The 14135-nt window shown below is 41.0% G+C and overlaps 1 protein-coding gene across 1 annotated transcript in view; it reads right to left on the minus strand.

The window, feature by feature from the left end:
* Positions 1-14135, minus strand: part of pemt (phosphatidylethanolamine N-methyltransferase) — an 86921-nt gene that overhangs the window by 52808 nt on the left and 19978 nt on the right. Inside the window, exon 6 of the mRNA XM_083788063.1 lies at positions 8655-8762. Coding sequence (XP_083644189.1) covers positions 8655-8762 — 108 coding nt within the window. The remainder of the gene's footprint in view (positions 1-8654; positions 8763-14135) is intronic.

The raw sequence follows: 14135 nt of genomic DNA on the forward strand, positions 1-14135 counted from the left end.
TGCTCAATCCCAGACGGGGTTAAAACTGTTGCAATATAATTGGCTGATGAGGGTTTATATCACTCCAGAGAAATTAAATAGATTTAGTGCAGATATTCCAGATACTTGTATCAGATGTGGTAAAGACAAAGGTACACTTTTCCATTGTCTGTGGGCATGTCCAAGAGTGAAAGAATTCTGGGAAGAAGTGAGGAGAGAGATTCAGAAGATATTGTCGATAGATATTGAGCTTGACCCAAAACTGTTTCTATTAGGTCTTTACCCACCTGGCCATAAGATTCAGAGTAGCGAACAAAGATTCCTGGATTTATGTTTACTACAAGCCAAAAGGGCTATAGCCTTATCGTGGAAAAAGATAGGCAAACCCAGTATTGCTCAGTGGTTTAGGGAGTTATCATTGTGTCTTCCTCTGGAAAGAATTACTTATACTTTGAAGAATAAACAGAAGATGTTTGATAAGATATGGGGAAGGTTTTTCCAATATATTACGGTTAATGATTTATCTTATTTAATGGTGGAAATTGTCTAATTTTATTCTCTGCAGCTGTTTGGTCTTGTGGCCATAAGGACTCTGTTGTTGTTGTTGTTGTTACCATTTTAAGTGCCATTATTTTATTATACTGTACTTATATATGTATGTTATTGTTTTGTTTTGTTTTGTTTGTTTTTCATTTTAAGTAATTGTATTGTATTGTCTGTATTATGTATGTAAAAAAAAAAAAAATTCAATAAATTTAAAAAATTTAAAAAAAGGTACACTCTGAGTCGTGGACTACACATTCACATGACCGAAAGAGACAGAGAAAGAGAGAATGAAGTGAGACACAACTGAGTGAGAGAAAGATAGAATGTGGATGCATGTGAGAAATAGTGAAAGATAGAGAGAGCATTTAAAAGGAAAGCACAAGAACATGGATGCCCTTTCTTATCTGTGGAAAAATATGCGCACGCACGCACGCACGCACGCACGCACGCACGCACGCACACACACACGCACACACGCACACACACACACACACACACACACACACACACACACACACACACACACACACACTTTTAGATAAAAGGCCAATGATGACATGAGACAGGCTATCAGATGACATGGTGATGTATCACTGAGAGAGCCTGCTGCAATCATCACGATCATATCATCATAGGCTGTACGAACACAATGACATTCATTTATTCATCAGTTCATCGGTCAGTTTGACTTTTGTCTTTGCGTTACATAAAGAATTTTATGTAACGCACGGCACTCTGGTAATATTGTCTCCTTAACCTCTCAGAGTGTCTTGGGCAGACATTAAGCCCTAAGTGGGTACTAGTGGTTCCTAAGACTTGATTCAATTGGACCAGAATAGGAGGGCAGCATCTTCTGCCAAATTGGTGCCTCTCGTTCTTTTCTCCACCCTTCTCTTAATCAAGAAGTGCGTATGCAATTTTGACAGGGAGGGAGGGCATATGCTGCTGGAGATAACACTTTATATGTGCGATCGCCATTTACAAGGCATTTACTGTATAAGCTATGAATGAATTATTAGCTCATCATAAACTAATCATATAAAAGAAAATATATATACTGTATTTAAATGAACTAATGCAAGTCAATGTATACCATACCAAAATATGTATAAATATTTTAAGAATACATAAACTATACAAACTATACTATACCTATGACCCTTTTTTTAACCATTTATTTACAGATGATTTGTTGTGTTATCATTTGAAAATGTGTTATAATTTATAAATTAGTTATACTAGTAAAACCTATAGTGTACAATATTTATCATGTGCTGCTATTTTATTATTATTTATTTTAAATTTTTATCCCACACAATTTTGTAACCCAGTTTTCTTTTCACCCAGTGCCAATTATCTAATGTAATCCTGGGCGCTACACTTCCTCTGCCAACCTGGGGGGGCAGCGGACTGACCACATGCCTCCTTCTATGCATGAGGAGTTCAAGCTGCTTCTTTTCACCTGACAGAGGGGAATTTCCCCGGCCGGACGTAGCACGTGGAAGGGACACGTTATTCAGACCAGTTCCTTTCCCCTCCATCAGGCGCCCCGGCTGGCCAGGGGGAGGTAGTTTTAGAGACCAGGATTACGGCATGTTTTTGTGAGGGTATCTACACTAGGGGACACGGGGAGAACATGCAAACTCCACACAGAAAGGCCCTATCGCCAACCCCCGCCTCGGGTATGGGCACTGATGACGCGGAGGAGGGAACACGCCGCCAGTGCCCACAGCGTCCCCAGCGGGAATCGAACCCAGGACCTTCTAGCTGTGAGGCGACAGCACTACCAACTGTGCCACCGTGCCCCTGTGCTGCTATTTTCAACCAATCCCTGTCGCTCAGGACTGCCCCCACTCGTTTCAAGTCCATATAATCATTCCCATCGCTGCCAAACAGCAGAAGGCGACCAGCCTCATTGACTGGCAGCCCATAGCTGTCACTCCTACAGTATATAGCCAGCCCCAGCAAGTGCTTTGAGGAACTGGTTAAAGCACTAATGCTTTACACTACAGCAGTGGTTCGTATTGCATTTTTCTTTTACATTTTCATGTCAAGGACCCCCAAAATGACACTCATTAGCCCACGGACTCCATTTGGAAATGATATGCCAAGGACCCCCATAAGAGAAGATTTTTGCGGCTCTAGTAGTGATATTCAACCATTTTCATTTCAATGGCCCCCCGGTTTGACCTCAATTAGGCTACAGTCCCCTATTTAATGGCATTTCTATCTCGGAGATCCCAATTTATATTGTAAAATCAATGTTAATTTAACTCCATTTGGTTCCATTTGTACACTCTCAGAGTTACAGACCCATAATAAGGGTCCATTTGGTTCCAAACTATGAATTAAGATTCAAGACTTCCTGGGGGTCCCCAGACCCCACTTTGGGAACCACTGCTTTACAGTGCCCTATGCTTCGACCTCGCCCTGGATCCCCTGCAGTTCACCAATAGGATCCCCTGTCGTCCAATAGGAGTAGCACAGAGGACACCATCAGCCACGCTCTAACACCTACTGTATGTGAGAAAGCTGTTCATGGATTCAATAGCATAGTGCACTCCAGGCAGGGACCTGGGACTGAATGGGTCCTGGACTTTCTGACAGACCGCCCCCAGGTGGTGAGAGTGGGTGACTGCACCTCCTCTCCATTGACTCTCAGCATGCACGGAGGCGCCACAGCCTAGGGCTGTGTTCTAATTAAACCCACTTCCGTATTCCCTTCCCTGTTCCCTCTATACCGACTTACAACTGTGTGGCATCATGAACTTCAAACACCATTGTTAAGTTTTGCAGATGACATAAGTGTCACAAAGTGGTGGGGTTGCTCACTGTCTGGTGGCCATGAGGCGGCGTATAGAGAAAGTGACCAACCTGGAGCAGTGGTGTGAGCTGCTTCTCACTGCGTGGTCTCCTAGACCACAGAGGTCATTGTGGACTACATACTACAGGGAGGGGAGGAACCCTCAACAGCCTGTACAGTGTACACCCTATTGCCATCAGGGAAGAGGTGCAGCAGAAGTTTAAATTAGCTAAAGTAATTCACCTGTAGTAACGATTGGTGTATATATTAGGGCATAGCAGTGGTTTCTGGTTCCACTGAAAAATCCGCCATTCATTTTTCCCATAGAGATATATTTTCTTAAATAGAGAAAATATTTAAATGTTTACGCCTAGAATCAAGCCATCCAGGATTCGGGTGAATCATGACCATAAAACCATTCTGATTCTGTGAGGGTATTTGTTTTTTAATATATTTTTTATCCCACGATTTTGTAACCCATTTTTCACCCCTGTGTCAATCATCTAATGTGATCCTGGGCTCTACACACCCTCCACCAACCTAGTCACCTAGTTAACCTATATGGGGGACAAGGGGAGAGCAACGGACTCATGAACTCATGAACTCATGCTTAACAAAAGGGTATTTGTTAAATAGTACTATATCATATAATTAAACATTATATGGTCATGAATCACCAGGATCCTGTATGGCTTGAATCTAGGCTTAAAATAATTTATATAAATATTTTTGTATATCTCTATGGAATGAGCAAATTGTGTATTTTACTATTTTTATTTTTCCCTTTTAATCACTTAAACCCTATATAAACTCAGCACAAAAAGTTCAGAAACTTAAATTTGGTCCATAATTTCTCCACTTTAATTATTCCAATTGATATTGTATCATATTAATCATCGATTAGTCACCTTTACAACAAGGTACAGCTTGTAAGGACCGCAGGCGTTCGTGGAATGAGCAACACTGCTAAACGTGTCGGTATCGTCTCCAAAACTTGGCAAATGGTTAGTATTCACCCTTGCTTTGAGTTGATTAGTGAATTGAATGATTGCACTCCCCAACAGCAATAAAGACAAAAACAACACATATTGGCCATTTTTACATTATATCAATTTTGTTAGGGAACTCAGTAGCATCTGGAAGATCCATACACAGCCACAACAACTTTGCATGTATCGCTCATTCTACGAATGCCTGGTCCTTGTTGTAAGCTTTACCTCATTGTAAATGTGACTAATCACTGATAAAAATGATATAAAATACAGTACTAATTGGTATTATTAAAGTGGAGAAATAATGGACCAAAGTTAACTTTCCAAACTTTTTGTGCTGAGTTTACTATGACTGGGGTATCCCAGGGATCTATACTTGGCTCCCACCTTTTCCCCTATACACCAAATATCTTTGCTAAAATAGCTGCCACAATGCATTATGAGCTTGTAGATCAGCTACCGGTACTTCCTTTTATTACATGGCATGCCCAGAGTAGGCATGCTAGGGTTTGTGTTGTTAAAGGGAAGAGTTTCCAAGGAAACACATACCTCACTTGCAAGTGAGTCAGTAGGATGTGTAGGGAGTGGAATTAATTGGCATACTAAATTGGGGATAAAAAGTGAGTAAAGAATAATTGCTACTCTAAAATGTAAGGCCAAAAAATAAACACATTCCTCACACAGGCTCAGATGGCACCAAACTCACTGTACCAACCAGCTCTATACTGACTGACTGTCTGAGTCTTGGTTAGGTAATCAGCCTAAATATAACACCCTCCTTATCACCCATTTAATATACGTGTAATTGGCAAAAATGCTGTGCGTCAAACGATAAGAATATCTGACTGAATACATGTTACTTCTCCCCAGAAAAAGCTCACATTAAGGAATCATGTCGCAAGCTGCACACAAAGACACCGTCAGGAAGCTAATTATGACATAACGGTGGGTTAACAGAAATGCCTTATTGAAAAATAAACAGTGTTCATGTTTTGCATATGGGTGAGTCTTAACAAGCAGTATATACAAGCAATGCATTTATTCTGATTTTTGGGACAACAGAAGTTGTTTGCACATCAAATAAAAATTCCCTATTTTGGGACATAGAGCCGTGAAACTGTGACGTGAGTAGATTGTAGGCTGATAACAAAGCTAGCGCTCCGAAGGTACAGTAAGTCTGGCCGTGCTTTTGTTTACATGCATGTGTGTGCTAGTCATTTGAGAAGGCTTTACATTGGCCTTGCGTCAGCTTCCCCCTCCTGCTCGACCCTCTTGTCCCATTATCATCATTATGTTTCCCTGCTGATCAAAATGACCTCACAGACACAAACATATCCTTTGATGCTGTGCCAGAGTGTCACTCAAGGCTCAGTTAGGGTCCTTCAGGCAATCGATGGACACAACAAAAGCAGAGGATACACAAAGTAAAGTCAACAGTACAGTCAACAGTACATGGGAGTCAACAGTACATGGGAGATAAAGAAACCCAGATGCTCTTGAGACTCAGAATGAGGGTCTCAGAATGAGACTCATCTTTGGTTTGTTTCAACTAGATTTGGGCAATTATGTATAAAAATTTAAAATGTCTCAATGTCACCACTTTGTTGGCAGATCTGCAGATCTGAGACATTAATTTGGCCATGTATGTAAATGTAATAGTCAGATTTCTCTTATTGTTTGAAAACCTATGTACCATCAAAACATTTTCAATGAGCAATCAAAATAATCTGTTCATTAAAATAACCTCTAATGACACCACATTACTGAGATTAGATCTTAGAAAACTTGTCAAAAGGTCATGTGAAAAAGTGAAGAACAGACTGGGTGTTCTAATTTTGTTGTTTTGAATGCACCCACTTCAGCCAGAAAATGTACAATATTATGCAAGAGCTGACAGTATGTGCCTCAGGTGTCAGTTTACACAACCACAAAGGCTCATAATCGGGATGATGACCAATTACAAACACTATATGATATGATTAGTACTACGCTGCTGACTATCAGAACCCTACATGATAGATAAGACTGTAAGAACAAAGATATCCACACGATGCAGAGTGTAGAGCAAAAGTAAAGCCCTTGACCTTTCTTCAGGCATACTCGCTTTGAGCCAAGAAGAAAAACAAACAAAAAAACGAATCGAATTAGGATAACGTCCGGTTTCAACCCACATGGGTTTTCCTCAGTGAATAGAAACTTTTTCAAAACATAAGACTATAAAGACTGATTAGTTGTGCACTGGAGTCGTGCATAGAAAATAGTAGATACAGAGTGTAAGAGCCATTATGACCTAATGTTTTCCAGATTGACAATGTCACTGCAGCTTGGTCAATGTCAAGGCCAGCCCAGGTATTTAACCAGGCTCCTGATCAGGCACAGAGGCTAACAGTTTTCCACTGTGTTCAGGAGGGCTGGTGACTGGTCGCCTGTGTTAAATAAAGTAAAGTTAAACTCAACGGACATGTTTTGGAGATCAGTTTGTACTGGCACACATAAGAACTTCCACCTGGCCGTCGGCAACCAGTAGTGCCATTAAGTATAGGACTTTAGGCACTACACATTACAATCTGCTAACTTTGATGTGTGACACGATGCATTTCAATGATTTGTAGAACCATTATTCTATTCTGATTTTCATGTCTTCTGATAATGCTGAGCCAATTTTCTGTTTATTGCAGGCTCAGTTATTTATATTAAGGCTCAGTTCAAACTAAGTTTGATTCGAGGTGGAACTGGAAAAAAAAGGTTAGTTGCGACCGAAGGTCGTTGCGGTTAACTATGAAACCTTGCGTTTTTTGTCACATCACGTCACGTCATGGACACTGCCCCTGCTGCCCCCCTTAGATCTCCATATATGGAGCGGACCTCTTCTGACATTCCATATGTTGATCTGACCTCATCACACCCTGTACACTCAAGACACGCTCCATATATGGCCAGTGCACGCAACCTCGCCCTATAGGGTGAGGTCGCTTCTCGCCTTCAGGCATCTTACTGGTGTAGTGTACTAAATTATATTCGACAACAACAGATTGGGAGTGAGCCAGGCTTTAGCACAGGGCTGATGTTTAAGACAATATCCAGATTCACAATATCCAAATTTAACTCAAAGGCCTAATGACACTACAGCACAACCACCTGACCGGTGCAAGTTTAACAAAAGTTTTCACCTGTCCAAAGTCATTTGCATTTCTGATAGACACCATTCAGTATTTAAGTCCGACGTCATTTTGTAGTGCTACAGTACGTTACGTCCGGGTCCAAGTGGCACCAGCTCCCGTCCGCATCTCATTGTAATTAGAATATCTAAACGCGTGAATCTTTTTACAATTACGTTATTTTTCAGAAAGGAAGCCATTGAGGGCTAAAATGGGTCTTAATGCTTCCAACTCGAGTAGAATTATTAATGTTCTGTGTCCATGACAAAGAAAATATATGATCTGGAGACAATAAAGACTATTATTATCATTATTATTGAAGGTCCATTTGCTCAGTACAATATTTCGGGGGCATATTTAGAATGTGTGCAGGCTTGAGTATGTTGAATCTAGTTTGCAATTAATGAGGATTTAGTTGACACAATGATTTTTTTCCAAAATGGGTTAATAGCATAGGCAGACTCTTCACATACTAGAGCATGTCTGAAATAAGTGTCAGAGCTGAAATCGACATGTAAATATGAAATAAATGCTTAAACATGTAGCTAGGTGTAATGTTAGAGACCACAGAAGAGAACCTTTCAAGCCTGTTTTCTCAACTTGCTGTTTTCTGCAAGACCTTACTGGCTTACTCTATAAGCCATCTCCAAAACTGGTGGGTAAAACTGAACAACCAATATGTCAATTTGATTCCCTGCTTTCATATGACATGAAAAAACGAAAAATCCAATGGCAGTCTGTCAGTCAAATTTGGTCACAATTATTCTCCCCCAGCACAGAATGACGTCATCAGCATCTGACATGGCGTCTCTTAGTGGATGCTGGAGGCTGTCTGACAGCTTCCAGAGCTCGTTACAAAGCACCTGACAATTTTAGGAGCCAGACTTTGCTGCCCAAGTGAGTCACCAGTGCCACCACAGTAAACATAAAAGAGTCCATGCAGGCACACACATGACGATGTGCTCTCTGACATCACACAAGCCTGAGGCCATTCTAAATTTCTAAAAAAAAAAAATCTAAATGCCACTGTATATCTCAAAGTCAAAGTTTGTTTGATTTGTCACACATGTTACTGCAGTGACATCTGTTCTCTGCATTTGACCCATCTCTTGGAGCGCTCTGTGTGCGTTCGGGAATCATTTGATTAGTTGATCTACCGCTTTATCTAGTACTTACCACATTCCAGAAGAGGGGGTTGAAGATGATAGCGATGACAGCGAACCAGAACCTCGAGTCAGAGACATCAATGTGTCTCAAAGCCTCCTGCAGCACAGACATGTCCACCTGAGTGTTAAAAGAAAAGACAGAACTTGTGAATTAAGACAATGTAATTTAGTGCAGTCTAGAAGAGTAACTGTAGATCAGTGCAGTTTAGTGTTTAGTTTCTGCTTCCAGGATAAATTATAGTTTTAATTCACCATTAGGCCTAATTTTGACGTCAGACTTCACTGATCTCTCTACGCTCATCCTGTGATCTTGAACAAACAGCTATTACTATTTCTAATGCCCTGATAGGCTGATACTATCACTAACATGAGTCTGAAGAGGTAGGGGCTAATTAATGCCAAACAATGAGATCATTAGCATGCTGGGCAAGACCTAGCCTGTTGAGTACGTAGTTTAAAAGAAGTAGCGGAATTCTGGCCGATTTACCGCCAAAGGAAAGGGCTTTGACGCTTTTCAGATCTGTTTACATTCTCTGTAAATGAAACAAGTGTTGTGATTGGTCGTTGAAAACTTATCAGGGGAAAATACCTCCGACGGATGTTCTGGACCGACACTTTCGGAAAACACTCTCTGCCTTAGTTCGTGACCAGGCTTTTCTCTTTGCAGATGGGAACGAAGCTAGGAGTTGGTATGTACAGTTGTGGTTTGCAGGAGGCAAATCATATGTGGGCAGAACTTAATCTAATAGTTTTTTGCACCGTTCCTCTTGTTTCCCGAGGCCATCACCCTTGTGTCTGCATTAACAGAGATGCTCAAAAATACAAACACGTGCACAAGGGAAGGCATGAGCTACCTACATAACGTTTCACACACATTACAGACACACACCCGCATGTCTCTCCCATAGTCAGGGCTTAAAGCCAAAAACAATCCCAAGACTAAAAATGTGTTTTTGCAAATCTGCACTGATCTCATTAAATGGCCCCTATGAGATCCTCAGGACTGAAATCAGTCCCCAGGACTGAGAACTTTAAGCCCTGCCCATAGTGCACCAGTCTAATTGTGGTATTATTCTGTGCATCAGCAATGTTTATTGTCTCACCATCATTTGTGCCTCGCCTACTGTAGTTGAGGCTAAAAACAGATCCCAGGAACACAAGACACCTGTTGTTTTCCCAATGTGTATGTGACGTGTCAACGACTCTCGATCAAAATATATAATTGAAGACAACACCATTTAAGATTAGATAATCACATAATAATGTGATGGCATGGAAATATATCTATATGCAGATAAGAATGCAGTAACTAGGCTACATGCAGATTAACTGCAATTTGCAACACTAGATTTATTTTTAATGGGTTGAATCTAGAGTTGCAACACCATGCTACTGACAGCCCATATACATACATCCAAACAGAAAGGTCCCCCTGCATTGTCATTTCTCCTGCATTTCTCCAATGCTAGTAATTAGTAAAGCAAGCCTCTTGAAAGTATCAAACTATAGGACCCTCAGACCCCCAGCTTGGGAAGTCCCCCCCACCAGCCAAAAAGATCTCCTGGATTCTCACAGTCCAATGTTGGCATCCCTGAAGGTGTAGGACTACATTTGAAACTCATGAATAGCAATCAAACAAACAAATATAAACAGGTGATGCTGATAAAATAACTGTCTCCTGAAAACACTTCGCAATGATTTAAGGGAAAAACGATTGTCTTGTCAGTATGAGAAATAATGCCAATTCCTGAAAAGCTTTCAGTTCACTGTCTGCTGTTTAGGAATGTGAATCTAATCAGTTGTGATATAAAATCCCAGGTTACCAAAGCCTACTACTATACGATTAGTAGGTTAATCTAAATGTAGTTACCGGTATGTTATTCTTGGTGACTTTGTTGAGCCGCCACACACAGCACGCACCTGAGTTTCATTTTAAACTAACGATGTCCTAGCCATTTCTGCAAGGACCCCAAATAAAACAGTTTAGGGCAGGCGTTATAATCTAATGTACAAATTGCAATTGCAGTCTCAATGAATTGAATTAAACATTTGGTGTAGTCAAACTTGACATACATATAGCCCTCCAAGCAGAACCCAATGCTACTGAAATTTAAAACTCATCAAAATGTCAGAAAAGCTTTAGGCTATGTAGGGTTCCGAGAGGGGCTAACATACATAGATCATAGATGTTTTATAACCTGCTATATTATCGAACGCTTTATACAATGAATGAATTGATCATGTTATTTGTTAAACTGCCTGCCAATCGTCACCGGTTGCCTAGAGACCATGGCCCCAGCCCCCAACTCTTCCTCGGTTATGTCATGTGATAGCTATACAGCCGCGTCTCTTGTCCCGCGTCTCAGATTGCAGAATCTGCACAAGTACCTTATTGTAGTCCACGTTGTTCAACCCTCCACAACAATCCAACACTGGGTTGTTATTGTTATTCACGGCGGCGGTGGCACTAACTGCAGCGTCGCTCATGTACTGAATGGACACCTGAAGAGGGTCCTTTATCTATAGCGCGTGGGAGAGATAACTGGATATTGCACAACAAAAGGATAATGTTTACACTAATGGAGGATTATATCGAGCACAGTTGCTCGCCTCGCATGTTGATGACAGATAATGCTCGATGCTTTATGGGTAATGTAGTTCAAAAGTTAGCTTTTATTATGGCCTTTCTTTTTGGGAAGAATGAAGTGTGAATGACAGGCCAGATGAGATCTCGGGAGTCGGGAATAACCTAATGCCAGTTCAGAGTTCCACAAACAACACAAATGTATTTCAGTCCAAGAGACATAGCATTCCACTTGCAGTTAGGCCTGTACATTTCTCAGTCTTTGGATATTTCCCCCTTTATGCCACAGCGACACCTACAGGTAGAAATTGATTGATTAAAAATGTTATTCAGTTTGTAGAATGGGTAGGCAACGAAAGCATAATGTCAATACAACAAATGCTACGAGGATGAAACCAGGAATAGCACTAAAACTTGTTTATATCAGGGTCCTTTTAAATTCATCAGAACTTCAGAAGTCATGTATAGCCTATGTAAATCAAGCATGGGACATATTAAATGTAGAAAATGTTTTGATGGAAAGTAGGCTAACTATAAAGGCCATTTACTCTAGCTGTTCTTTAGTATTTCCATTTCTCAATGGTTTCTACTCCTCTACATTTCATGATGCAAATATTGTACGGTACCCTTTACTCCACTACATTTATTTAACAGCTTCTATAGTTACTTCACATTTTTTGTACTCAAGTACTCAACATATACAATATTAATACAAAATATTAATAGGGCAAACAAAACTATTTTAAAATCATGATGTGTTGTGAGCTTGTAGATCTGCCATTTTTAAAGTATAAAATTAAGTCCATCATTGAATCTGACCCCGACCCTCCCCGAAAGTGCTATCCTGACCGCTTTAATATCGCTATAATTTCTACATTATAGATAATTATTATGGACTATTCTCCAAAAACATGATATATTTGATTGAAATGGGCATTTTACCTAATGAGCCTATATTTTGAAGCTAATACTTATAGTTACTTGGACTTAAGTAAATTAATGTATGACTTACTTGTGTATAACAAAGTATTTTTTACACTGTGGTATTGCTTATTGTTTACTGCCAAAAGTCCAAAATCTGAGTACTTCCACCACTTCCACCACATCTCTCTTTTTTTGGCTATATAGAAGTGTCTATTTGTACGTCTCTAATATGTTTTGATGATTTGAACAAGGTGGACCCTCTTGTAAACAAGTGTAATGCTTTATTGGGTCCATCCACTCACAGTCTTTGTATTGAGTTGTGCTTGAAATGTACTGTAATTCTGCAAACTGTTAATAAATATTTCAATCAATCTGTGGATCACATTTGGATGGAAGTGACAGTGGGGAAAGGGGGTGGTACAGTGTAAGAACCCATTCCTAGTGTTCTTCTATCTCACCACTCTCTCTTTATGTATCCATGTTTCTCATATTGACGCAGACAGAAGAAGAAGTCATGCGAATGACCGCACGTGGCAAATGCATAAGTGCTTTGGAGACTGATTGATTAAGTCGGTGAGTGAGTGAACAAGTGATGTGTGAGAGAGAGGGGGGGTGAGAGGAGGGAAGTAGGTAGGAAGCCAGGAGGGGACGGAATACTGTGTGTGTGTGTGTGTGTGTGTGTGTGTGTGTGTGTGTGTGTGTGTGTGTGTGTGTGTGTGTGTGTGTGTGTGTGTGTGTGTGTGTGTGTGTGTGTGTGTGTGTGTGTGTGTGTGTGTGTGTGTGCGCGCGCGCGTGCGTGCGCGCCTGTGCGTGTGTGTGTGTGTGTGTGCGTGCGTGCATGAGTGCTGCTGTCTTGAGTGGGTTGATTGCAGTGACACTGTTCTCTTCCACCTACCTGCTGCTCTACTTTACATCCTCTTTCATCTCCTCTCCCCATGCCTACACCCGACCAAGTGTCGTAGTGTTAGGAGTCAGCTGGGCTGACCACAAGGCCCATTATACAGGTAGGTCCAAACTTAGCACAATAGCACACCCTTACCAACATTAAGTGCTTCTCTGCTGTTCTTTCTCCACATTACATTCCTTCACTCATTCTCCACCTTTTTCACACTCTGCCTCTATATCCCTGTTTCTATGGAGACTCATGAGGGACCATTCGGGCGGTCAGCCAAAATCACAACAATTATCACATGTGTATAGAGTTAAAGTGGTTAAAAAGCTGTATTAACTCATTTAGCTGGGAACCCCCTGGAACCAGTCCAGGACCCATGGGGGTCCCCGGACTTCACTTTGAAGATCACTGATATAGGATATAGACCTGAATCCTTTCCACTCATGTCCATATACATGGACATACTGTAGCATACTGTACATTACATGTACAGTATGTACAGACAACATGGCAATGGCAAAATAGAAACTATCAGAGATCAAATTGATCTACTACTACTCTCGGCCCCCACTGGACTGCCCTCAAATATGGTGGTCTCAGAGATGGCCGCACACCCAAATATATATATGGACAGTTTCCTCCCCAATCGAGCTCTCTGATTTCACTTCAATGATAACTTCCTCAAAATCAACAACATGTCCCCTGGATCCAGTTCCGACTAGATCACTCAAAGACGTCCTGCCCCCGGTTGGTACATCCCTACTCAATATGATCAATATGTCCCTGGTGACAGGCTACGTGCCACAATCCTTTAAGGTAGCTGTAATCAAACCTCTCCTCAAAAAGCCTACTCTTGATTCAGGTATTCTAGCTAACTATAGACCCATATCAAACCTTCCATTTCTCTCCAAAATCCTCGAGAAAGCAGTCGCCAAACAGTTATGTGACTTTCTCTACATAACAACAAAACGGAAGTTATCGTGATTGGCCCTAAGCCCCTAAAACAGGGGTTTTCAACAGGTGGTCCGTGGACCACTGGCGGTCCATGGAGGTATTCCATGTGGTCCCTGACCATAAATTTAGTAATGTAG

This window comes from Protomyctophum parallelum, assembly GCF_964188405.1.
Source record: "Protomyctophum parallelum genome assembly, chromosome: 17".
In the NCBI taxonomy this organism is placed as follows: domain Eukaryota; kingdom Metazoa; phylum Chordata; class Actinopteri; order Myctophiformes; family Myctophidae; genus Protomyctophum; species Protomyctophum parallelum.